Here is a 27,843-nt window from a genome sequence, read left to right as displayed (position 1 = left end):
ATACCCATATGATATATACTCCTCAAATGATTTCACTCATAAATGAAAATGAAAATCCAATCCAGTTTACTCAAATAAATACTTCTGATCACACTGCACATTTAAAATTATTGTATTAATAAATATCTCCCTTTCTTACATTATTATGACTTACCTTTTAAACACATAATTATCACTATTGAAGTAATATAAAATATAATTTTTGTAAGTACCTTTGGTTTCAGTTTGCAATGCTCTTCCTTTGTGTGATGGCTGTCTAGGTGTAGGTTATATTAATTCAAAATTTTCAGCTTTTCTCTCTATTACTATTTTTGGGTGCGGGCTATTAATTATGGTATATTATTTTAAAAATAAAATTAGCAAAAAATATAATTTTTTGGTTTGCGAGAAATGGAAAATGTATTTACTCTGATCAGAAATAATATTGCCTGCTCACATATTTTTAGTCAGATTTTTGGTGAGCAATAACAAAATAAAAAGGCTTAATATCAAGAAAACTGAAATTAAAAGTTTTTCACAGCTGTCCAAGTAGTATTTTTTTGTTATTTTTCTTGAACATAAAAGTAATACATAACTTATTTACTTTAAAGGATATCCATTACAGGCTAAGTATTTTGTTCTCTTTATTAACATGGAGTAGTTCACTTTCACAAGTTAATAGGTAGAAATAGTTCAGGTGATTTCATTATAATAATATACTGTATATAACATATGGTATCAATATTTAATTAAGTGACAATAAGACTGATAATAATGTTTAGCAAGGTGTAAGGGCGTGTAGTGGGTTGTCTGGTGTTCCCGAAGTGATAGAGTTGACAAGAGTGTAGGCCCAGAGAGGTTGGTCTGCTGGTACCATGTGACCTGCATCACGCACCAACACATCGTACAGATTGTGCACTCCCTTGTAGTAACCGGCCAGTTCCTGTAACATACCAGATTTTTTTATAAATATGTGATTCTGCACAAATATTACAAGTAATGATCAGAGCCTGTAGAAGTGGAATAGAATTGTATGGGATTTTTCATTAAAAAATAAAATTAATACGCATTTAAATGCTCTTTAGCTTTTTAATGTTTTCTAGAGGTTATTTATTCAGAAAAAATCTTAAACTTTTTATGCTTCAAACAAAAAAGAACATAAAAGTGAATGAGATATAACGTTGGTCTTATGGGGGAAACTCAAGGTTGCTTCACAACAGCCAGCACTTGTGATTAATTAATTTTATTTTATTATTATTCTCTACTATATTATTATTATTGCAATGAACTGTTAAAATTGATGGATAGCAAATTTGGTACTGCAGATCACCAAATGTTTAAAGCTCTATGAAGGTAAAACAAACATAATCATGTTGAAAAATCAATAATTGTTACACATAAAGATTCTGCGGAATTAAAACTCCAATAGGATGAAAATATCAAGTTAATATGTTTATAAGTATACTGGATATATACAATACAATGATATATATATAACATTATACAGTAACCAATACAGAGAAACATCCACACAAATATATCTTTCAAGCCCTTTGAAATTCTTTTATATAATTAAATAAATATATATTATATATATATATCCTTATATATATAAAAATCTTGGAGTCACGATGTATGGTTGCCAATAAACTCCAAAAACGACTGAACCAATTTCAATCAAAGTTTCACATGTATCCGTAATTTTAGTCTAACTTAGGAAGTAGGATAATAGTTTATTATCCTGAAATTATTCGCTTATAGTCTTTGAGAATATGAAACGAATAAAAATGAAGAAAAAGTTTTTCAAAGCGTCCTGTCACATTTATAACCTGCAATTTTGATGAGATAGATTACCGTATATTAAAACAGTGAAACACATATTTGAAAGGCGCGAAGTTATAGATGTATAATTGTCTAAACTTAAAATTTTTTGGTTTGAACTTAAAGGTTGGAGTGGTATACCCCACATTTGGTAATAAAATTCACATTATGCATGTACAAACATTTTTTGAACATATTTTCTTGGATCGTGGACTCATCATGGTAAAATCTCCATTCGGGCGTTGGGGAAATATAATTTACTTCAACCAGAAAATGCTCATACGCGGGGCAACAAAACTTACGAAAAGCATGCGAAGCCACGGGAAAACAGCTAAGTATTAATAATGTAAATATACATTATATACAAATATATTACATATATAACAATATACTCATCTATGGTATAGTAGTATTGTATATATCTGTATATATATGGTATATTTATATATATATATATATATATATAATATAATATAATATATATTATACAGGGTGATTCGGTTTAGTGTTACCCCCGGCACTTTACTGAGCTGATTGATTTACTATAAAAAAATAAATAGGAAACAAGTTTCATATAAACATGGGTGCCGGATATATGCTTTCCTTACTGAATTTTATGGCCAATTTGAAGATTTCGCCAAAAATTGTGTGCAGGGAGGTCAAATGATGATTTGCCTCGTGTTTATGAAGGAATATTTATAAGGCGGAAATGCAACTTTTTTCTAAACGGATTTTTAGATGAGAATTGAATAATAGTTCATCTCATTCGAGCTGTATCTCATTTAAGATTCTTTTTGTTGATATCTACAATAAAAACAGAAATAAAATAAGTTTGAACAACACTTTTTTTAAGGTTTAACGGACAATTATTTTGTTAAATTAGGCATTGAAGGACCCCACATTTTTTACAAAGAAACCTTTGCAGAGGGAAAATTTAATTCGTGAATAAAATTATGTGCCACAAGCGGCTCATTAACAGCGAAGTATATAGTTTTCTGGAAATTTAAATTTTACAAACAAACATTCTACCAAGCAGAAAATACGTATTTTAGTAAATAAAAACACCGTAATGGTAAGGATATAAGGTACACAAATTAATTGGATTAGCATACCAATTGTAAATTTACGCATTTTTAATAGGAATTTAATGCTCAACTAAAAAACAATAATACTAATTAACTTTTTAGGACTATCCAAATGGTTACATCATGTACCTTTTAACATTATGCTTTGTCACCGTTAGCTTTACAGAAGGTTAAAAATTATGTTTTTATATAAGTTAGGTTATCACCAAATCAGCTCGTTCAACAATACACTGCGCAATTTATTGTAGGAAATCCAAATTATTTGTTACCAATTCTGTAACTAGTTTAATTAGAGTGCAATTTAATACAATTAGATTTACTACTCGTTTTTGTTTGTTAGTGAAGTGATATGTTTAAAGTTAACTTACTAGTCACAATTGGCAATGCCCTTTGTTATTTTACAACGGAAGAATATGCACGACATGGTATTCATGGACTTAGGGCGTTTGGTGACGGAAATGCACCGCTGACTACTAGCAGAATACCAGAAGACAGATTTCCTAATCGCAGAGTTCCAAACCCATAAAACCGATTTCAGTGGATCATTTCGTACCCTAAGAGGTAACGAGGTAAACTTCCTAGTATTAATAATTATCGGGAATCCGCCCTGCCCAGAATAATGTAGATATGGAAAGAGGCTATAATCATGGCTACTAGAAACGGCAGGTCCGGGTTGTCAGTAGCACGGGTCTTTCTTTTAGGCGAATTCGCAGTGTCTCAGTTCTGAAGTATGGAGAACTTTGCGCTAAAAATAACATGTTTTCCCTTACCATAAACAACTAAGTATCAAAGGTATTCAAAACCAACAGATCCTCCTCTGTCGATTGGAATTTTGCAACTGGTGTAATTATGAAAAACCCGTCAACATCATAGAACCAATTTTATTCACTGATGAAGCTCAATTTACCCGAGATTGGCGTCAACCAACCTTCACAATGAAACATCACTTGGGCCAGAGGGAAATCCATCATAGTACAATCAGGTGCGCAACTTTCAAACATCAGATTTAGTGGTAAAATGGTATTGGTGTGGACTCATGTCATCGATCGATTAATAGCGGAACCATTCATTCTCCGAGGACATCTAAATTCCCGCATGTACCTAGAATTCCTTACAGAACAACCTACCACCTATTATTAGAAGAATGTTCACCATTAGGCGAGGCTAAGGATGCAATATTATTTATCAACATGATGGTTTGCCCCTGGCCCACTCTTTCCCATAATTGTAAACAATAGCACTTAAACGAGCAGTTTTCCCGGGCGATGGATTGGTCCGCGGGTGGGACCACACCACTTTGGCCACCAAAGATCAACCAGATCATAACTCCATTAGAATTCTGTATATGGGGTTGCGATGAAGAAACCTGGTGTACAGGAAAAAGTAAATACCACGTGACAGAGGTTAATAAACTCGGAATTGAAAGATGCCGCCGCACAAATCAAAAACAATCGTGCAGCGTTGCGGAGAGATAACTCGATCAATCAGAAAGCGGAGCTGGCCTTAAGTGTATTGAAGTACAAGGACTGATTTTTGAACCACCTGTTATGGAAAAGTGGTACGTAGTAATTATAAGCTTTAGATTGAAAAAACAATAATTTATTTAAATTCTAAATTGCATCCTAATCAATATCTTATGTGTAGGGTTACTCTATGTCTCATCTTAAAATGCGGTTTTCCATTTGCTTTGGAATTCTCTTGCTTGGTAGAATGTTTGTTGTAAAAATTAAAATTCCATGAAAACTAATACTGCTTCGCTGTTTATAATAATCCGTGTGGGCACTATAATTTTATTTCAGAATTAAATTTTCTGCCAAGTTTTCTTTGTAAAATATGTGGGTCTTCAATTGCCTAATTAACAAAAAAATAATTGTCCGTGTAAACCTTAAAAAAAGATTGTTTTCTTCAAAAGTTATTTTAATTTCTGTTTTTTGTAGTATAGACAAAAAACTAAATGGAATACCAGCTATGAGATGAACTTTTAATTTAATTTCTTCATTCTTAAAAATTCCGTTAGAAAAAAGTTGCATTCCGCCTGATGAATATTCCTCTTCATAAACACGCGCGACAAATCATCATTTGACCTCCTTCAGCACACATTTTTTGGTGTGAATTGAAAATCTTCAATTGGCCATAACCTCAGTAAGGAAGCATTTTCCGGGGACCCATGTTTATAATGAACTTTTTCTTTATTTTTTTATAGTACAATCAGCTCAGAAAGTGCCCCGGTAACAACTAACCGAATCACCCTGTAATATATATATATATATATATATATATATATATACATTAAATTGTATAAATGGCAATAGCCTTATTTAATTTCAATTTTAATAAGCTTATTTAAATATATATATATATATATATATATATAAAGTTTTGCATTGCACAACTTCAGGGTGTGATAGTGAAAAGAAAAAAAGCAAAATTGTACATATGAGCATATATCCTATCTCCTTCATTTAGTGTCTGTCAGTCCACATGCCTTTTTTATTTAAAAAATCATATCTCAAAAGCTATTGGAGCAAATAACAAAAAGCTTGGCAGTTATGTTAAGCTAATTAAAGGAAAAATTTAAAAAGTTAAATATCTATTATCAATTTCCATTTTAAAATGGCGGCATTTAAAGTTTTACAAACTTTAATATCCCAAAAACTATTAATCCTACCTAAAAATTGAAAGCATAATGATTTATTGCAAAGTTAATAAATAAACCAATAATATCAAATTTGTTAAAATGGGCTGAGAAATAAAATAATTACATCAATTTTAGTTGGTGACTGTTTATCCTTTATTACATGTGGAAAGTACAATTTTAAGTACAAGTCTTAATTGTTTGTTTGTTGTTATTCAACCCAATATATACAGTTAAATATGTTTAAATAAAAAAAATATTAGTAGTAAATATTGTTAATGATTCAAATATTTCACGTGTAGCAGGAAAGTGTTGTAATAGCACTGCAGTGCTGCTTTGATCGTTTTGGCATATACACTAGTTTCACTGGTTCATTATCTTGAGTTTTAATTTTCCACTGATCGCTCAAAATATTTAAAACTATTTATAAACTCACAGATTGGAGATTTGTTTTGCCATTCAATTTTTTTTTTTGCAAACTGTGTTAATCCAGACGAAAGTAATATTAACCGAGATAAAATTAAAGGTCAGTGACAACTTTGAAGTTGTTATCATTGTCACTGGTGGGTTTGAGGAAGGGTTTGATAGTTACTGGCTACGGTAAGTGCCTGAAGATTTCGTGAACCTATATTGAAAAATTGTTTAAGTATAAAATTCTAACGTACAAACAAACAAAATTAAGTAACATTTAAAAATGACTTGGTTTCTAGTCATTGGTCAGTTTTGGTCTAACATCTGTGGACTGAAAATTGCTCTTCACAGCAAGAACGAAATTTCTCAAACATTAAATTGCGTTGACCTGAATGTTTTAATTTTGAAATTTGTATTTTTCACCCGGTTTGCTTGGGAAGAAGTGTTCGGAGATATTGACATTAATAGAACATAAGTACAGACCTTGCCAACACACCACTGTGACCTTGTAGCATTGAGATACTGAGCCTCCCCACTCCACGATAGTGAGCGGAGAAAGTTGATGGTCATCGGGTAGGCACATATGATGTCAACCTGACCGTTGTAGAAGACTATTGGGTAGACTTCCAGCAGTTCTTCCACCCAGGGTTTCACTGATTGCACAATATCGTAGAGGAGTGCTTCGTAAGTGGCATCACCACCTTGGAATGGGAGGTTTCCAACGTGAAGAGCTTTTCTGATTTTACTTGTTTGGATAAACTTTTGCCAGTTTTGTGGCTCTTGAGAAGGTTGAGGAAGGTAATTATACACACTTACTTCATTCCCAACATAACGATCATATAAAGTACCAGTAAGAGCATCACAAGTCACAGAAGCATCAGCCCAGTCTTGTTCTGCGACTTCCTGCACAAACTTATCCTGGTAGCTTTTGTAGATATCACGTTCTGTGTAATCAATGAATCCAGTCTGATAGAGATAACTTCCGTAGTCAATCTGTGAAACAGGGTCACTCCATCCATCTCCAATCAGCATTGCTACTAAGTTTATCTTCACTTTAGCAGAAGGATTGTGTTTGTGTATCGTGTGGCCCAGTGCAGGAATATAATGGCCAGCATAAGATTCTCCGCTGATGAAAAACTTGCCCTTTTGGAAAACTGGGAACAACTCATGGAACTGAACCACCGCTTGGTAAAGATCTTCTCCGACTGCCGTTTCATTTTGAGGGTAGCAACTTTTCCCTGTAAAGCTGTAGCCAACCCCAACTGGTTGATCGATGATGAGCAAATTATTCTCCACATTCCATGAATATTGTCGCTTCTTTAAACCGTCTGGATAGGATTCCAAAGGTCCAAGCTCTTCAAAAAGTCCATACATTGACGTACTGCCTGGGCCTCCTTGCAACCAAAGTAGTAAAGGTGCTTCCTTCCAGTTATCTTTTTGGGCAGGGAAGAACCAGAAAAACAAATTAGAATCACATTTTTTGTTGACTGTGAAGAATCCAGAATAACTTGTTATGTTCCCAATGTTCGGCTTCACTCTAGAGAGATGTTGAGCTTTTTTATACTTGCCTTTTTCCAACAAGGGTGTTAACATCAAGGGCTTTCCTAAATAATCATTAGGAATCGGCAATGTTGGTACTTTTATAGGTTTGAAAACACTTTGTGCACTAGAAAATAAAGCTATAAAGAGTAAAAGAAAAAGTTCTTTCCACATGATAAAGATACTAACCAAACAAGTTTAGTCTATATTGGAAATCTCACTAATGTGGGTTTTGTTTAGATACATAGTGTCACGATAGTACAGAACATTATCTTGACAAGCAACTTATGACCACTTAAGATTTGATTCAAATTCATATTGATAATAAAAAGAAAGACAGATTGATGGATGTGACCTTATTAATGGTTATATTTTAAAAGAGTGTGAAAGTATTAATATCCAATTACATCATTTTAAATTATACAATAAAATGAATTGTACTTTTTGGATAAGATCTGACATTAGGACACAACCTATTACTTCAAACATAGAACAGAGGTAAATAAGTAACGTTGTAGTCCATCCAAAATTGTATGAACACATTGGTTGTAAACAAATAGACAGATAAAATTTGTCATGTAGGTAGGTGTTTGGTAAATATCCAAATATGCTTTTTACTTTTAGGTCTTAAAAAACTAAATATTTTGTAAAACAGTCGCTAGTACAATTTTTAACATACATTTTTTATCAAAATTGCTAAATGTTAGAACAATGTTTGAATGAAATTCTGTGCACAAGTTTAATTTCTAATATCTAAGAAAATTGTACTAAAATATTTACCTGTAATTTTTATTGTTTTTTGTGTTCTTAAATTTGAGAAATCAATTTTTGTGTAAAATATAATTATTTTGGCTAAAATGATGTTTCAAGTAAGACTTTATGAACTAAGATGTCCTGTTATGCCTTCACAATATTAGCTAGACCATGGATACAAAGTTTTTTGGATGGGGCAGTTTACAAATGTGTATGGTAAAGACAAATAAATATGTGAACCGTACACAATTAATAACTATGCAATTTAATAATAGTGCACAATTACATTTTTTTAATATAGTAGAACACTATACATTTTGAAAGCAGTACAAATTGTGAAATATAAGTGTTTTGTAATATATATATATATATATATATAAATTTTTTCTTCATAATGCAATGTAGCTATAAATTAAATTTAAAATTTTATTAATATGAATTATGTAATAAAATGATTAAATTGTACAGATTTATTAATACATTTTTCAAAAACACAATAGGTAATATTCAAAATCGTAAGCAAATCAAATATTGTATCCAAATTTGTGAAAATAATCAGTAAATACAATGAATCATTTGTGACTAAACATTTTCAAACACACATTGAACTATTTCATACTATAGTATCGAAAGCAAGAGATCTTTATAAGACTTTTTTTTAACTGATGTTTATTTTACAGTGTTTCCTGAACTCCATATTTAAGTTATGCTATCTTGATCTTATGTTGTGATTGTCTAAGCCACTAACTAAAATGTATTTTTCTGCTAGAATGTACAAAAAAAAATAGAAGAACACAGGGAGCATGTTTCTGTATAGACAGCTTCTAAATAGGAATAAGATATCCCTTAGATGATTTTGGTATTGTGTCTCAACACAGAAATATCCACATGATAGATACTACTACCTCTCCTGACTTTGCTGTTCTCGGTTGTTATTTATTTTTCAGGACACCACAACCGAAAACTTTCGAAATCTGAAGTAACCTACTTCTACCTCAATAACAGGATGGTTGATTATAGGCCTTAGACTTTGTTTAATCTCTTACAGCTCAACCACAATAAGTATCACAGTAGCCTACTTCAAGGTCACTCTTGACCGATATCTCTGTCAAGTTATTCCAAAGTAAAGACTAGGATTGTCTCACCACACCACAGCAAAGATGTTCAATTTGGATAGCCAATGCAAAAGCTTCTGAAATTCAGCTCTGTCTCTAAGCTACTCTACTGAGAATACAGCACCCCCTGAATATGTTCAACTGAGCAGAACAGACAATGAGGGTGATAACTGAAACCCTTATAGATCAAAATATAGCTCCCAGTACTTAGTGACGTTGCCTCTCCAGATGCAGGCTGTGATGAGAGAGATTAGTAAAATCTTTTCAGCTCTTAATCTTTCTAATTTACAAAATCCTATATATCTGGCAATCAGCTGGTGTCCCCTAACCCTCCAATTGGATCAGCCTCTCACTTACATGTAGTTACTTTTTTTAAGTCTAGATGTGTGTCTATTTCAGCATTCATTTGATGGGAATAAACAATATAGTATTAGATAGCTGACCAAATTAAAGAATCTTATGGAAATGAGCCTTCCCATTGTATCATACAACACTAAAATATTAGACCACACTAGACTTGTGAAAATGGTTACAGTCCATGAATCCATTTAATGGATACAATACAATTTACAATTTCCTTGACAACTTTAAAATTGTTAATATTAAAAACAATAACTGGCCGATCAGGCCATAATAGAATATCAGATCATGTTAGACTTTTGAAAATGGCCACGGCCACAGTTTAATATATTGGAGAGCTCACTTAAAATATTCTTTGTACTTTCAACTATCCTAATGCTTAGAAGACACATGAAATAACTCAGTATTAACTATGCTACATGATAAAATAAAATCATGGTTGTATGTTACTTTTAGGAAATATGCTTTTGTGGTTTTTGTATTTTACATGTTTTGTTGGTGTCATATTAACTCGTACATATAATTCCATACAATAATCCTGATATCTCTTAAAAATTCAAGATAGGACCTTAATATTTTTAATTCACGGTAGAAAACAACCTAATAACAAATTAGTCATATAGAAGAGGCTCGTATCTTTTTCCTTCCATATTTTATGGGGTTTGAGTACAAAAAGTTTTAAATCAGTGTACTGTATATATGGTTTTAATTCTCAAAAATAAAATAACATTAAAGGGACGGCAAGATATTTAATATTATTATTCAGGAAAGCTTATTTAATTACAAATAATTTAAAAAATCATGATTAAATTGGCATCAGTACTCCCAATAAAAAGTCACTTAAACATGGCAGTAATTGACTATGAAGTTTAGGACATGCTTGTAATGAATAACAAAACTGCACTACATAGATAGTAGGAGTTATCCCATCCTAACATCTGTTGTCAAAACTAGAGTGTGACAGTTGAACGATGAGTAAAACTTGAATAAAAGTAAAAAGCAGCCAAATATATATGAAAATTAAGCTATTTAACAAATTACCGGAAACAGCTTGGTCTGTACCTATAAAAATATTTAAAATAGTAGTGGAAAGGTGGTTAAAAACAATGTATTTTATTCTGTTGATCATTGTTTAGTAGGACTATAAATTTTTAACTGGATTGATATATTGTTTTTTATTTGATTTATTTCTGTATTTGTGTGTTAAGTGTATGTATGTGTTGTTGTTATCATAATTTTAGTAAAGATTATTTATATATTTATTTAATTATTATAACTTCATTGTTACCTGTTATTACCTTAGAGAAACCTACTGAGAATATGACAACTGTCCTTTAGATAGATATTTATATCAAGGAAATGATCAATTGTAAATCTGACTTTATCAATTGCACAATGTGTTTAATAAAAATTCTTCATTCTTGAAAAGATTATTGTAACAGATCACATATCAGACTTATTGTGACCGATCAGGGATCAGACTTATTGTGACGGATCAGGGATCAGACTTTTTGTGACGGATCACGGATTAGACTTAATGTGACGGATCACAGATCAGACTTATTGTGACAGATCTCAGATCAGACTTATTGTGACGGATCATGGATCAGACTTATTGTGACGGATCACGGATCAGACTTATTGTGACGGATCACAGATCAGACTTATTGTGACGGATCACGGATCAGACTTATTGTGACAGATCACGGATCAGACTTATTGTGACGGATCAGGGATCAGACTTATTGTGACGGATCACAGATGAAATGAAATGAAAGATCAGACTTAATGTGACGGATCACAGATCAGACTTATTGTGACAGATCACGGATCAGACTTATTGTGACGGATCACAGATCAGACTTAATGTGACGGATCACAGATCAGACTTAATGTGACAGATCACAAATCAGACTTATTGTGGCGGATCACAGATCAGACTTATTTTTTATCATATGTTATAACATACAATCAGGCCTGTACTCAGACTTGTTTTTTCGTACAGTTTTACCAGGGCCTCGCCACACGTATATGTGAAGATACCATGTCGCCGGCACGATGGCGTGGCCTAACTGAATATCTTTTCCAGAGCCCGTCAAAGCTCAATACGGCCCTCCATACAATTAAATCTTTTTGCAATAAAATTCTTACATTACTAAACCTACTGATGGAGTAACTTGCTTACAAGTTTCTAAATGTTGTATCACTCTCATATGTAAAAAGAGCCTTATTTACTACTGAAACAAAAAAAACAGTGTATGAAAAGAATCTTAATATTTCTTTACTTATTGGTATATTGTATAGCTATTAAAGAAATAAAATCACATTTTCCCTGCAAGAACGTATATACACACACACTTCTGTAGCTGATAGTACTCATCATTTCAAACAAAACATGTCATACAAACATAGGCTGAAAAATGTCTTGTTTAGCTACTAGCCGCCGTTTTGTATTTTTTATTATAAAAATTATTATTTCTAAAACTAATTAAGCTTAAGAAACCAAATTTGGTACATGGGTTTAAATAGACAAAACAAAAATTTTAAATTGATTTTCTCTAATATTAACAAAATGGTGTCCTTTGAAAGTTTTTGAAATCAAATAACAAAAAAATAACCAGTATAGTTATAAAAAATGCATTTGACACAAAATATTTAGTAATTTTTATCAAAATTCCAATGGTACCTTTTGTAATAAAATCCATCAACGCATAAAAGAGCACGGTTACTTTGTAGGTATGCTTGCACAAGCCGGGACCAACTAAGATTTTGTCTTTTGATTGGTATCATCTGTTTTAAATAGTTTATACCAATTTAAAAAAATACCAACTATTGTGAAATTTTTATGAAAATTGCAACGGCACTTTTTCCAACAGAAATGTGTCAACGCATAAGTGAGCACGACCACTTTGAAAATATGCTTGCACAAACCAGGAACGCAGAACATGTCAGAGTTGGCAGATATCAGTTATAATGTAAGATCGAGTTACATCGCAAGTCGTTTACATCCGAGTATTTAAAATATTCAGTTTTAACACAAATCTTTTAAGCAACAATCTTTCTAGTCGTTGAAAAATGTCTTTATCCTTTTCTAATAAACAAATAGGAGAAATAATTACACTACTAGAATAGACCACAGGGCTGAAGAAGGTTCCGTTTCAAAGCATTGAAATGTTTAAAATATTAGTCTGAAGAGCTGTTTAGAGAAGTGCAATGCAAAATTAACCAAAGATAAAAATAAAATAAAATGAAAAGTAAAAATATACCAATATTTAATAACATGTAATTAAAAGACAAAAGACTTTTTTGTTTTTATATCTTTATAAGAAATCAATATTCGTAAGGCAAAAATACAGACCTGACCAACACACCACTGTGACCTTGTAGCAAAGAGATAGTGATCCTGCCCACTCCACGATAGTGAGCGGAGAAAGTTAATAATCGTTGGATAGGGACAGATGATGTCGACCTGACCGTTGTAGAATATGATTGGGTAAACTTCCAGCAGTTCTTCCACCCAGGGTTTCACTGATTGTACAGTATCATACAGAAGTGCGTGATAAGCAGCATGACCATCTTGGAATGGGAGGTTTCCAACGTGAAGAGCTTTCCGGATTTCCCTTGTTTGGATAAACTTTTCCCAGTTCTGTGACTCTTGAAAGGGTCGAGGAAGGTAATTATAGACCCACACATTACTACCAACATAACGATTATATAAGGTACCAACAAAAGCATCACATGTTACGGTAGCATCAGCCCAGTTTTGTTCTGCGACTTGCTGTACAAACTTATCCTGGTAGCATTTGTAGACGTCACGTGCCGTGTCGTCAATGAATCCAGTCTGATAGAAATAACTTGCATAGTCGATCTGTGAAACAGGGTCCATCCATCCATCTCCAATCATCATTGCAGCCAAGTTTATCTTCACTTTAGCAGAAGGATTGTGTTTGAGTATCGTGTGGCCCAGTGCAGGAATATAATGGCCAGCATAAGATTCTCCACTGATGAAAAACTTGCCCTGTTGGAAGAATGGGAACAACTCATGGAACTGAACCATTGCTTGGTAAAGATCTTCTCCGACTGCCGTTTCATTTTGAGGGTAGCAACTTTTCCCTGTGAAGCTGTAGCCAACCCCAACTGGTTGATCGATGATAAGCAAATTATTCTCTACATTCCACGAATATTCACGCTTCTTTAAACCGTCTGGATAAGATTCAAAAGGTCCAAGCTCTTCAAAGAGTCCGTACATCGAAGTACTACCTGGGCCTCCTTGCAACCAAAGTAGTAAAGGTGCTTCCTTCCAGTTATCTTTTTGGGCAGGGAAGAACCAGAAATACAAATTAGAATCACATTTTTTGTTGACTGTGAAGAAGCCAGAATAACTTGTTATGTTCCCAATGTCAGGCTTCACTCTAGAGAGCTGCTGAGCTTCTTCATACATGCCTTTTTCTAGTAAAGGGCTTAACATCAAGGGTCGTGGTAAATAACTTTTAGGAATTGGAAATGATGTCACTTTTATGGGTTTGAAGAAACTTTTCACACTAGAACATAAAACTCCAAAAATAAGAAAAAGAATCTCTTTCCTCATAATAAGAAGCTAAGCAATCTCAGTCTATATTATAAGTTATTTTTATTCACTTATTTAGAGTAGTTACTGTACGATGTAACACTACTTACAGAAGTAACTATATACAATAACTGAAAATGTGATCTGGCTGAGTTCATGCTGATTATAGAAACAAAGAAAGGCAGATTACCATGACAATTTATATTGTGTAGACCAACAATAACATTTATAGTACAATATTCTTTTTTAGTCACAGATTTGGTGATATCTTTCTTTTGTATGTGGAAAATCTAATATTCTAATTACACGGGCTGATATAGGTTGTGATCTTAGGAGTGCAACCATAATGGACGGTCACAGATGTCCCATATTTTAATGCAAACTTAAAAAGAACATGTTAAGTTCATAAAAACTAATTTTTGTTTATTTTGTTCAGCATTAATTCTTTATGTTTCACCAAAACTCACCTCACGCGCACAAAGTTGTAGTAGAGTCATATACTCACCTTAGTACTAGTTTTGTATACGTGCTTCCCTCTCATGTGTTATTGTAAAATTTTATATCAAGATTTTTGGGGTGTAGTATACCTCCTTGCACCCCTTAAATCTGTACTATCTAAACAAATGTCATAGCAAGTATTGAAAACAACAGCAATGAGCTAGTAATCTCATTGGTTGTATGCAATAATCAGCTGATTATATATCAGCAGTTGAGCAACATTAATAACTCGATTAGTGCGTTTTAAGTGAGGGAAGTTTGTACACTCAGAAAAACCTTTATTATTTGGTTATTATGTGTTGTAACGAAATAAATTTTGTATCAAAATGTTCATCTAAAAGTATTTTACTATTCTTATAATATTTTTATGAAATCTCACGTTTTTTAGCTTTTATAGTTTTAAAATGTTGTATGGCCACATTTTGAAACCTGATGATATTTTTCAGAAAGTGTTTAAACCAAAAAGTGTATATACCTGAAGATTCTAAAAGCTGCAAAGTTTACTAGATTCTTCAATCAAAAGTATTTGATGAAATCCAATTTTGCAAATGAAATAGATAGATATACTTTTCATAAGAAAGTTTAATAGCAAGATCTTAAGATTTTGGTATTTCATAATAATCCCTTAACATGAATCTGTTTGATTGCTTGTGATCGATACAAAGTCTAAGTAAAGAGTCTGGTTTTTCAACAACTGCCAAGTTATTTGTCCACTGACAAGGTTCATGAAGAGGAACAATAACACCTGTTTTCACTGGACTATCTATGGTTTCTTTTAGTTTATCTTTAATTTTTAGTGAAACTCGCCTTGCAGGAAAAGCTTTAAGAACAGTATTTTCCTTCAGTTTTAAGTGACATTAATCAGGAAAGCACCCTAAACTATTGAAAACTTTTGCATTTTTCTTTAAAAACTCTGTTTATCTTGGATACAATAGCACTATTTGTAACGGATGTATTCTTTTTATCAAATTTAAATCTACACATGACTGTAGCTGTAATATTGGACAGCATGAAATTTGTTTTACTCCCACAAATGTAGTACAAATTATTTTATTTTCATAATTACTGGGTCTGTCATTTTCTTGCTAGGGCCTAAGTTATGATTGATTTCATGAACCTTTGATACTATACTGAGGTTTTCTTTAAGTAATTTTATTTGAGTATCTTTATTAAAATATCCCAAGAATTACTTTTGTTTTCAGAATGTTATCTTCTTGTTTATCAGATCCACATGATTTAATCAATCCTTACAGATCTGAATAAAAATGGTTAAAACTTTCAACCCTCAGTTTTATTTTTATTAAACAAATGTAAATATCTCCATAGTAATGTTTTTTCTTGGTAAAAAATTTTTTTCAAGTATTTCAAAAATGTTGCTTATTCATTTTTTTATTAACATCCTGCAGTTAATAGATACATATAATCTAAGAACATCAGCTCCTATTAAATATCTTAAGATTGCTACCTGTATTTCGTTTAATTGTTATTATTTTCAGTAGAAATGAAATAGATTTTAATTGTTATTACTTTTTGAAACAATTAAAATTTTCATACACACTTCCATCTCAAACATTCCAAACACTAGATCTTTAAACTCCATCATTCTTAGCTTACCTTAATTTTGTAGTACTTTCACAAAATTCTAGGTTATTCATGGTACTGGTAACTAAAAAAGTATAAAACTATTTGTGTTTGATTATATTATATTATCTAATATAATAATTCACTTGCAAGAATATTAGAACATTACAAAAGTAATATATGATCACGCTAACTATTAAGTAAATCATATTATATATTTAATATTATTCTAACATATTACTTATTTGTATATATAATTCTATAATTAGTCATTAAATGAAGATATACACGTGTGGCAAACTTACCTCCCCCACACACCACTTTGTCCTGGTAGCATTCAGGTACTGTGACTGCCCACTCCAGTTCAGAGAGCGAAGGAATTTGATCATCATCGGATAGCCACAGATGATGTCCAGCTGACCGTTGTAGAAGACTATCGGGTACACTTCTAATAACTCTTCCACCCAGGGTTTCACTGATTGCGCAATGTCAAAAGCTAAACTTGTATAAACAATACCTTCTTCCTGTATAGGAAGGCTACCCACGTGAAGTGACTTTCGAGCCTTGGATGACTGAATAAATTCATTCCAAGTTTGTGGTTCTTTAGAATCGTCAGGAAGATAGTAATAGTTGTACACACTTACTCTACGGCTAATATATTTCTTATACAAGTAACCTAGGAATGTACTTTTAAATATATATGCTTCAGTCCAACTTTCATCCTCAACTGCCGCCAGAAAAGTGTTATAAAATCGCTTGTAGTCGTTCTTCCCAGCATCATCTATCAGCCCGAGATAGTAAAGATAATTGCCGTAGTCAAACTGTGTTTTGGCATCACTTATTCCGTTTCCTATTGCCATGGCCGCTAAGTTGATTTTAACGGAGGCAGAAGGATTGTACTTATGGATTGTGTGGCCTAATGCAGGAATATAGTGACCAGCATAAGATTCTCCACATATGAAAAATTTGTTCTCTTGGAAATTTGGAAATAGCTCATGGAATTGAACAACTGCTCTGTAAAGATCTTTGCCGACGGCAGTTTCATTCTCTGCATAACAGCCTTTCTCTGTGAAACTGTAGCCCACTCCGACCGGCTGGTCTATGATAAGGAGATTGTTATCTATGCTCCATGAACTATTCCTTATCTTTAGATCGTCAGCATAAGAACTAAAAGGTCCAATTTCTTCAAATATCCCATACAAAGATGTAGCTCCAGGACCTCCTTGTAACCAGAGGATTAACGGTGCATCCCTCCAGCTTTCTTTCTGTGCAGGGAAGAACCAGAAAAACAGGTTAGATCCACATTCCTTGTTAACGGTGAAGAATCCTGAGTAACTTGTTACATTTCCTATATCTGGTTCCACTTTGGATAACAGCTGAGCACTTTTATAATCCCCTTTCTCCAGCAGAGGAGTTAAGTATAAGGTTTCTCCTAAGTCTTCATCAGTTGGCACAGGTAATGGTGTTATTCGTTTAGGGTTTAAAAAACTATAAACACTGTGTGAAAATGTAAGAATAGTAAGAAACTGAAACTTATACCTCATTGTTGTTTAGACGACCTAAGTCAAGTTGTCTTACAAAAACAATACAAATGTTGTAATCTAAGGCCGGATATTTCCACCAATATCTAACTTATCAGTTCACTCTCCCCCTCCCTCACCCCCGATAGTTCAGACATAACCACATAACCTTTGTTAACAAAGAAATGTTTTTTTGACCACACTCCTATCATTGGGAACTTGATACCTTCTGGTATAATATAACCACAAGAAAAAGATAAAGGTGTATGGTGATACATTTAAAGAGCTGAGAAATAAGTAAAAACAACGGTGGTTTCAAAACTATAACATTAATAAAATAAAATACTTAAATTTTTGGAAATATTTGGACAATGTAATAAAATTACTATATTTTTTTTCATTTGGACTCCAAAAATGTATCTTCATACTGATTTGTTTGTAAATAAAGAACTCTTCTGTAGCCAATACATATTAGTGAACATTGAAGTTAGTTATTCACTTACCATTATTTATACCACACAATGTTCTTATTAGTATTTGAGAAAATTAAAAAAAGTAAAACTGACATGTTTTTTTACCATTTTAATGTATTATTGAGCCTTGCTTGAAATTGTTTAAGTAGGATTGTAATCGGCAGAGCTTGTTGAGACTTTTTCTCAAAATATCAACTAAACTAGTGGCCACACCGGTTCACTTTGTGTGCTGAACTTGTTGTGATTTTTTCTCAAAATATAAATAAATACCAAAGTCTACAATTACAATAGACCTCATATTGCCTACATATAGATGGACAACCCAAGACAACCAGACTGAGAGCTGATTTAAGCTCAATTACTGTAATTACTGACACCATTACTAAACTTGAAGTTTATGTAAATAAGTGAAAAAAGGATGTTAGACATTTAACATAATGTATAGAACAATATTTGGAAGTTGACTGGTCAACAGATAGAACACTAGGAGAAAAGTGTAGCATCAGTGTTGTCATAACTTTTCAAGTAAAATATCTTAGGAGACACTGTCAATGGCCTTGGTCCTAATCTAAGAAAACCGCATCCAATATCACCCCTGTGTAGTAAATCAATAAAATGTTCAGTATAAAGTAGTCCTCCACTCACTTTACAAAGAGAGTAGTGGGAGGATGGAGTGTGGTTAGATCTTAAAGATATAAGTAACAAATTGTACATGTGTAATCATTCCAGAATCGCGTTATTTGTTGTATAGGTCTCTTATTTTGAACTAGGAAATAATTCCTTTAATATTTTTGTTTCGCTGCAATATAATTAGCTCAGCTTTAGCAAAGCCTATCACTCGTGTAGCTGAAAATTAATTTTATATCTGTGTCTATTTGCAGGATATTTCAAAACCAAACTTACCTATAGACTTGAAATTTTGCATGAAGCTTCATTTATATATGAGGAACACTGAGTGTGATGATGGTGCATGTCACTGTGTGTCACTTGTGCATGCACTGTCTGATGATTATATAATAATTACTAACCATAATAGTTCAATAACATCCTTTTTGGAATAATTGTTCCAATTATTGCTTTTATTTTGAGCAACTTGGGTCAACACACAGGCCACTATTGCCTATATAGAGCCATTTCCTTAGAGCAACCTTTCACTCAGGCAGATGAGATAATAATTTATTATAAGAAACGGTTTACACATGCTGACAATGGAACAACACAGTATGCCCTGTAAAGAAAATTAAGCAAAGAGGAACAGAGTTCAACAGTTCACAGACAGAAGATTAATACAGTTAAAACAAGACTATCTCAACTCTCTTTATAGGTATGAGCTAACTGGGCGGACAGAGGATAAAACCATCATGGCCGAGAGGAAGAAGTGTTATGACCTCAACCTGAAGCAAGCTAAACAAGCAGAAGCTACCCAAAAAATTCTCCAATTGGACAACAAGTCTAAAGCAGTCTGGCAAATAATAAACCAAGAAAGAACAGCAAACCGAGGCAAAAAATAAGTCCAGCCCATGAAACTTGTAACTGCAGGCAAAGTACTATACGAACCTAATGAAATTGCAGATGAATTTAATAAATATTTTGCTAGTATAGCTGAAAACACATTAAAAGCAAACAAACAGAACACCGAAAGTAAAGTAATAACTAGTACACCATCCTCATTACAACAGAATCTGTCTTTCTCACAGATAAACGAACAATAAGTTAAAGATACAGTAGCTAATCTAAAAAACAATGCCTCCTGCAGTACTGATGAAATCTTGGGAAAACTGGTAAAGCACTGCGTGGATGCCGTTCTGGCACCACTGACTACCATCATCAACAGGTCTCTTCAAACAGGAATATTGGCCTCTGCTCTTTAAGATGCTAAAGTGTACCCAAAGTTAAAGAAGGGGGACAAAACAGAAATTGGAAACTACTGCCCCATTTCAATCATTCCTACTTTTTAAAAAATACTGGAAAAGATTGTATTAAAAAGACTTCTGGCCCATCTAATAGAGTTAAACATTCTATCTAATAGCTAACACGGATTCATCAAAGGAAAGTCTACAATCACAGCCATGATAGATCTTGTAGAGTCTATTAAAGATTATCTTGACAACAGAAAGTTCACAACATCATTACTAATGGATTACTTCAAAGCATTTGACTGCATAGGACACAAGATAATTCTAGATAAACTTGAAGGGCTGGGAATAACAGGCACTCCTAAAACCAGGTTTGAGCCAACTAGTGGAGCTGAACCACCACTACTAATGGAGTTACACAGATAGTCAGATCAAAACCGCAACCAATGACTAGGGGAGTCCATCAAAGATCTGTACTCGACCCTGTCTTGTATATACTCTTGACCAATGACTTTCCTGACTATGTAAAACACTTCAGCTCGGTAGTTATGTTTGCAGATAACACAACCCCCTGCTCCAAAGTGAAACTGCCGAAGATCTCAGCATAAAAGCCTATATAGCTTTAAATATGACCTATACTACCGCTCTTCAAATGACCTTGCTGCTGATTCATCCAAGACTCCAAGACAAAGCAGATTAATTTTTAAGGAATGAGGGGACAAGTTCCTGTGCTGCCTGACATAAGTAATGAAGAGGAAACCAAGCTTCTGGGTCTAACCTTGTATGCTAAACAACCTGAAATCCACATATTGACAGCCTCTGCAAGAAGCTAAACACCACCACCTCTGTAATATAAAGAATAAAAAGTGTAAACAGTTCGTAAACAGCGAAAATCGCATACCATGCACTTATGGTAACCCACTTGAGGTACGGAGTCATTGTATGGGGCAGCACTTCAGCAGCAAACCTGAAGCGAGTGCTGAAAATACAAAAATTGGCAATAAGATCTCTAGCCAATCTGGATTCCAGAGACAGCTGTAGACCAGCATTCAAAGAACTAAAAATAAAGACAGTCACAGCGATAATATATCCAAGACTAATTCTACATGTGGACAAGCTTTGACTTCCCAAGGTAACACGACCACATTGCTACAATACCCTGAATGCGTCTCTGATACCGCCAGTCAGACATTGAACTACCCTTCATGACAAGAAACCCTCAATATATATATATATATATATATATATATATATATGTATAATATTCTACATTGAATTTGGTTACAGAAATAATCGTTAAATGGATTTTGGTTGGCCAGAAATTATGTTAGCTACTAGTTGTCAATAATAGGGTTAAGTTATACATAAGCTTTAAAGAGATACACAAATGGAAATCTTACCTCCCCCTCACACCACTTTGTCCTGGTAGCATTCAGGTACTGTGACTGTCCACTCCAGTTCAGAGAGCGAAGGAATTTGATCATCATCGGATAGCCACATATGATGTCCAGCTGACCGTTGTAGAATACTATCGGGTACACTTCCAGCAGTTCTTCCACCCAGGGTTTCACTGATTGCACAATGTCAAGAGCTAAACTTTCATACACAAAACCTTCTTCTTGTAAAGGAAGGCTACCAATGTGAAGTGACTTTCGAGCCTTGGATGACTGAATAAATTCATTCCAAGTTTGTGGTTCTTTAGAATTGTCAGGAAGATAGTTGTATACACTTACTGCATGGCTAACATATTTCTCATATAAGTAACCTATGAATGTATTTTGATATATATAAGCTTTAATCCAACTTTCATCCTCAACTGCCGCCAGAAAACTGTCATAAATTCGCTTGTATTCATTCTTCCCAGCATCATCAACCAGCCCGAGATAGTAAAGATAATTGCCGTAGTCTGACTGTGTTTTGGCATCACTGAATCCATTTCCTATTGCCATGGCTACTAAGTTGATTTTGACAGAAGCAGAAGGATTGTGCTTGTGGATTGTGTGGCCTAATGCAGGAATATAGTGACCAGCATAAGATTCTCCGAATATGAAAAATTTATTCTTTTGAAAATTTGGAAATAGCTCATGGAATTGAACAACTGCTTTGTAAAGATCTTCACCGACGGCTGTTTCATTCTCTGCATAGCAGCCTTCCTCTGTGAAACTGTAGCCCACTCCGACCGGCTGGTCTATGATAAGGAGATTGTTGTCTATGTTCCATGAACTGTTCCGTTTCTCTAAACCTTCGGCATAAGAACTAAAAGGTCCAATTTCTTCAAATATCCCATACAAAGATGTAGCTCCAGGACCTCCTTGTAACCAGAGGATTAACGGTGCATCCCTCCAGCTTTCTTTCTGTGCAGGGAAGAACCAGAAAAACAGGTTAGATCCACATTCCTTGTTGACGGTGAAGAATCCTGAGTAACTTGTTACATTTCCTATATCTGGTTCCACTTTGGATAGCAGCTGAGCACTCTTATAATCCCCTTTCTCCAGCAGAGGAGTCAAGTATAAGGTTTCCCCTAAGTCTTCATCGGTTGGCACAGGTAATGGTGTTATGAGTTTAGGCCTTAAAAAACCATAAACACTGTGTGAAAATGTAAGAAAAGTAAGAAATGGAAACTTAAACAACATTGTTGTTTAGAGGAGCTAAGTCAAGTTCTTTTACAAAAAGTGTTGTAATCTTTCTACAGCCAGATATTTCTATACCAATATCTAACTTATCAATTCACCCTTGATATTTCAGGCATGACCATTATCATTGTTAACGAAAAAGCATTTTTGACCACACTCCTATCCTTGGGAATATGATACCTTCTAGTATAATATAACCTCAAGTGAAAGATAAAGCTATATGGTGATACATTTACAGAACTGAGAAATAAGTAAAATCAACTGTGGTTTCGAAATTACAGCATTAATGAAATAAATTACTTAAATTTTTGGAAATATTTAGACTTTGTAATAAAATATCTATATTTTAATTTCATTTGGACTTAAAAAATTTGTCTTGATAGTTATTTGTTTGTAAATAAAGAACCCTTCAGTAGCCAATACATATTATTGAAGTTCGTTGTTTACTTATCGTTATTTATATCATATAACAACCATATTTGTATTAGAGAAAATTTTAAAAAGTATATCTGAGTTGTTTTTACAATTTTTTTATTATTGAGCCTTGCTTGGGGATGTGTTAGTAGGATTGTAATGGGCTGTGATAAGATAAAGACTTGAGATAATGAGAATAACTCTTCACCTAGATTGTACTATGTTTTGTAGTTTGAGTGTCTCTGATGTTGAAACAATGGGGAGGGTTTGTTTTGAGCTTCTTTGTTATTCGTCCTTCGTCGCCGACTGTTTTTGGATCCCTTCAAACAAAAATTACTCCAAATTTAAGGAGTCAAGTCTTCAACAGCATCAGATTTCAGATGCTGCAATTAAGAGGAAGGTGAACTGGAGCTAAAATCAACATTCATATTAAATTAGTCCTTCCCACCATAGCTGCATTATGCTTTAATATTATGTCAAACTGCAATATAATTGACTGAGTTTTAGCGAAGTATATTGCTCGTGAGGCTGGAAAATATGTATTATATAATATATATATATATATATATATATATATATATACACACTATACCTGTCTGTCTGTCTGTCCGCACGATATCTCGAAAACAAACAGACCTATAGACTGGAAATTTTGCATGAAGCTTCATTTATATATGAGTAACACTGAGTTTAATGATGGTGCTCGTAATTCATTCAACTCTGTAGGGTTTGGCTGACCGTTAGTGAATATTTTTACATTGATGTTACGGGTAACCGTGGTGGCAACGAGAAAAAAATCAGAGAAGATAAATTTGTAAACAAAATTACGTAGCCTAGTATTAACACATAGGGACACATTAAACATACGTAGCCTAGCTATCCTAACACACGCATCATTTCATTGTCACTGGGTGTGTGGAGTTATTTTATTTAAACACTGATATGAACAAAACACCCATTTTAATGAACAATAATCAGAATGCATCACGTGCCGAGGTATGCGTAGATTTCATATGTATATTTTAAATCTTACATGAAACTTCATTTCTACAAAAATGAGTTTTATCATTTCTTCTACCATAGTATCATTTAGTACTAAAATGCAAGGTGATGAATGTGAAAATGAAATGCCATGTAAAAATAACACTACAACAAAAATGTTATCGAAGCACAAATGTAGTAAATCAGTATCAGTTGCTACCTATGTAAATCTATATTGTTTAAACTATTTAGTTTTCTACTATCTTTCTTTTGTGCATCAAAGTTTGATGTATTTTGATTTATCGCCATTTAACAACAGGTTATTTCTGCCAAATCACATATAATATTATGCTCAAGAAACGCCTCGCTTTGTTTGATATTTTCTAAATTTTTATCACAAAGGTACAGGCTACGTTTCCAGTGAATGTTTTCATATTTATTATCTAACATATGAACATAAAGAGTCCAAACACAGATCTCTGTGGAACTTAATCCCTTATTTCTTTTAAGTTCATCTGCAACATGAAACTATTGTTTTGGATATATTTTATTTCAATGAACTCCTGGTGTCACTCAAGATACGACCTCATTAACTGCAGTTCCTTAAATTTGATACTGAAGAGGCATAACTTTTCAAGTAAAATATCTCGGGAGACACTGTCAAATGCCATGGCCAAGAATATCCCAATGAATATCACTCTATGACATTTTCTGTATAATAAATTAAAGCTTTTATGGTTGTGATTTGCCAGATGTAAATTTATGTTCGATGCATAGAAGGGACAAATATTTTTAATGTTTTCTAAAAATTTAATGTGTATGCATTTTTAAAATAATTTAGAAATTTAAGGCTGGACTGTGATTGGTCTATAGTTACAAAGAATTCGTGATGTCACTGCTCTTAATTAACGGAATTATTTTTGTAATTTTGGATAAATTCTAGACACCATAGAGCTATTTATTACATAAATAAGAAGCTTAGCTAGAGCATGTTTAGCTTCTCATATTTTTAATCATATCCTGACATTCACATGTGTTTTGTTGCTTTAAATACATCCAGCAATTGTGTTTCATAAATCGGTTTATAATGAAATATTTGCATTGGATAATTGTTATCATTAGTTTTATTTATAGTATTTTTCTTTTAAATTTCTGCAGTAACCTAATTTTTCTACTAAAATGAGTATTCGGTAAACTTGATAGATTTAAAGGATTTAATATAATTTTGTAGTTAGGATGGAAAACAAATGACTAAGTTCTTTTCAAATCTTAACTTGTAAATTAACAATTTTCCAAGTGGTCTTGATTATAATTAAGCTTTTTTCTAATTTGATTATAAAAATATTTTTTCTTTTTTGTACTATGTATCTTTTAATGCTTTCTTTATTGTTTTGTGCTATCTTTGAAGAGGTTATGTTAGAATATCTATAAGCATAAAGGGCTTTGTTCTGTTTTCTTATTTATCAATTTTACATCCTCATCAATCTATTTAATACATTTGCTGGTGTGAAATTCACAATTCAACATTGGAAAATGTTTAAAATAATAATATTAAACAGAAAAAATAAGATTATTTAGAATTAGAATTTGCACTGAGGTAATTATAAATCAGGTCAGTTTATGACATGGAAGTATTTGTTTTTAATTCACATTGTCAAATCTCTTTCTTTTTGTTAATTGATTAGAATGTTTTTGTTTTTCTTTGGGGAAATTTTTGAATATCATGATAAGAAAGAGAAGGCCTGAATAACAGTATATTTTTTGTCAATGTTCCTAATAAAATTAGTAAGTCATGATCCTTATTTCTTTGTAACCCTCTTTATGGAGATTTTATCATGATTTTACATATAAAATGCTCATGTAAAAAATAGGACATTATTTGAATTTTCCTGTTGGTTTGAAGTTTAGTTCTATCTATATGCCAAATTTCAATTTTATTAATTGTCAGGAAGTATTCATAATTCATGTGAGTCAATGAGCAAGTGATCCGAAACGTGGAGGCTAAATAAGAAGGATGAGAAAAAGCTTCTAGTTTTCAAGAATAGAATTCTACGTAAAATTTATGGGCCATCATATGAACAAGGGGTATGGAGAAGAAAACATAATAGAGAAATCAGGGAGCTCACAATAGTTCGGATGTAATAGGAGAAATAAAGTGCAGAAGACTCCGTTGGGCAGGCCATGTTTTGAGAAGAGAAGAGGAATGCAAACTGAAGAGGGTAATGTACGGTAACCCAGAAGGAAGACGGCCCTGGGGGAGACCAAAAGTGAGATGGTGGAACCAGGTGAAGGCTGATATGGAGAAGATGGGCGCTTCAGAGGAAGATACAGAGGACCGTTCAAGATGGAGGAGCTTTGTTGGTGCGGCTAAATATCACCTCCGATATAAATGGCCCTGGGAGTGAGTGTGTGTGTGTGTCAATGAGCAAGTGAACGGTCTTTGTTTGATTTTTAAATAAAGATTTGGTTCACTATTTTGCATTTAGTGGGGTATGAACCAAAACTCAGTTGCTTAAAAGTAATTACAGTTTTTTAAACTATTCTGCATTGCATTTGGTTACAAAAACAATTATATAATGGGTTTTGGTTGACCAAAGAATAGATACGAGTTGTCAATCATAGAGTTTGCTGACTAGATGATAGTTGTTGTTGGATATGGGATTTTGAGGCCGATTCAATTAACCCAATGCATTGCAGTCTAGTCTTTATGTCTTATTGGAAAGACAAAGAAGTGAGAGATGATATTGATACCCTGTTGAAGAAACTTAACTCTACTCTCTGTGTGATAAGAAGAATGAAATGCATCAGTAACATAGAAGCAGCAAAAACGGCATACTTCGCTCTGTTCGAGACACACTTGAAATATGTGTTGTGGTGTGGGGTAGCACATCCAATACCAACTTAACTCTACTCTCTGTGTGATAAGAAGAATGAAATGCATCAGTAACATAGAAGCAGCAAAAACGGCATACTTCGCTCTGTTCAAGACATACTTGAGATATGTGTTGTGGTGTGGGGTAGCACATCCAATACCAACTTAACTCTACTCTCTGTGTGATAAGAAGAATGAAATGCATCAGTAACATAGAAGCAGCAAAAACGGCATACTTCGCTCTGTTCGAGACATACTTGAGATATGTGTTGTGGTGTGGGGTAGCACATCCAATACCAACTTAATTCCTATACTCACCATACAGAAGTCAGCTATGAGATCATTAGCAAACCTAAAAGCACGAGACAGTTGCAGAGAAGAATTTAAAAACCTCAAAATTAAATTAGTAATGTAAATTTACGTACAGGCAGTCATACTCCAAGTTGATAAATTAAGACTTCCAAAAGAAACAAGATTACATACTCATGACACTACACACTCATCATGAATTCCCGTTGCAAAATAGGATAGCTCTACATGAAAAAAAACCATAATTCATCGGGGCTAAACTCTACAACCATCTCCCTGCTGACTTCAAGATACTGACAGGTGAAGCGCTAAAACACAGATTGAACTCCTGGTTGACAGTTATCCCAGTCTACTCAATCGAAGAGTTTGTAGACAAAATCAAAGACAGCAGACTTGACTAAAGAAGAAAACACGATCACAATGTCTATTTTTGCAATATAT

At 33.3% G+C, this 27,843-nt stretch overlaps 2 protein-coding genes across 7 annotated transcripts in view; one reads left to right on the top strand and one right to left on the bottom strand.

Annotated features, from left to right (window-relative positions):
- The window catches only part of LOC124364747, a 149,141-nt gene that overhangs the window by 90,365 nt on the left and 30,933 nt on the right, over positions 1-27,843 (top strand). The window lies entirely within an intron of this gene.
- Positions 706-22,916, bottom strand: LOC124364750 (venom serine carboxypeptidase-like). 4 transcript variants are annotated; one of them, XM_046820464.1, is made up of 2 exons: positions 21,594-22,916; positions 706-922 (listed from the first exon to the last, which is right to left on the bottom strand). In XM_046820464.1, exons 1-2 carry the CDS (start codon positions 22,824-22,826, stop codon positions 758-760), a joined length of 1,398 nt encoding a protein of 465 aa, XP_046676420.1. In that variant the 5' UTR covers positions 22,827-22,916; the 3' UTR covers positions 706-757. The 4 variants fall into 4 exon arrangements, with proteins under 4 accessions (XP_046676420.1, XP_046676419.1, XP_046676422.1 ...); XM_046820463.1 differs by lacking the exon at positions 21,594-22,916 and adding an exon at positions 16,650-17,972; XM_046820466.1 differs by lacking the exon at positions 21,594-22,916 and adding an exon at positions 13,057-14,397.

This window comes from Homalodisca vitripennis, chromosome 6 (assembly GCF_021130785.1).
Source record: "Homalodisca vitripennis isolate AUS2020 chromosome 6, UT_GWSS_2.1, whole genome shotgun sequence".
Taxonomy (NCBI): Eukaryota; Metazoa; Arthropoda; class Insecta; order Hemiptera; family Cicadellidae; genus Homalodisca; species Homalodisca vitripennis.
Note: the sequence above shows the minus strand (reverse complement) of the source record. Positions and strands in the feature narration are given on the sequence as shown.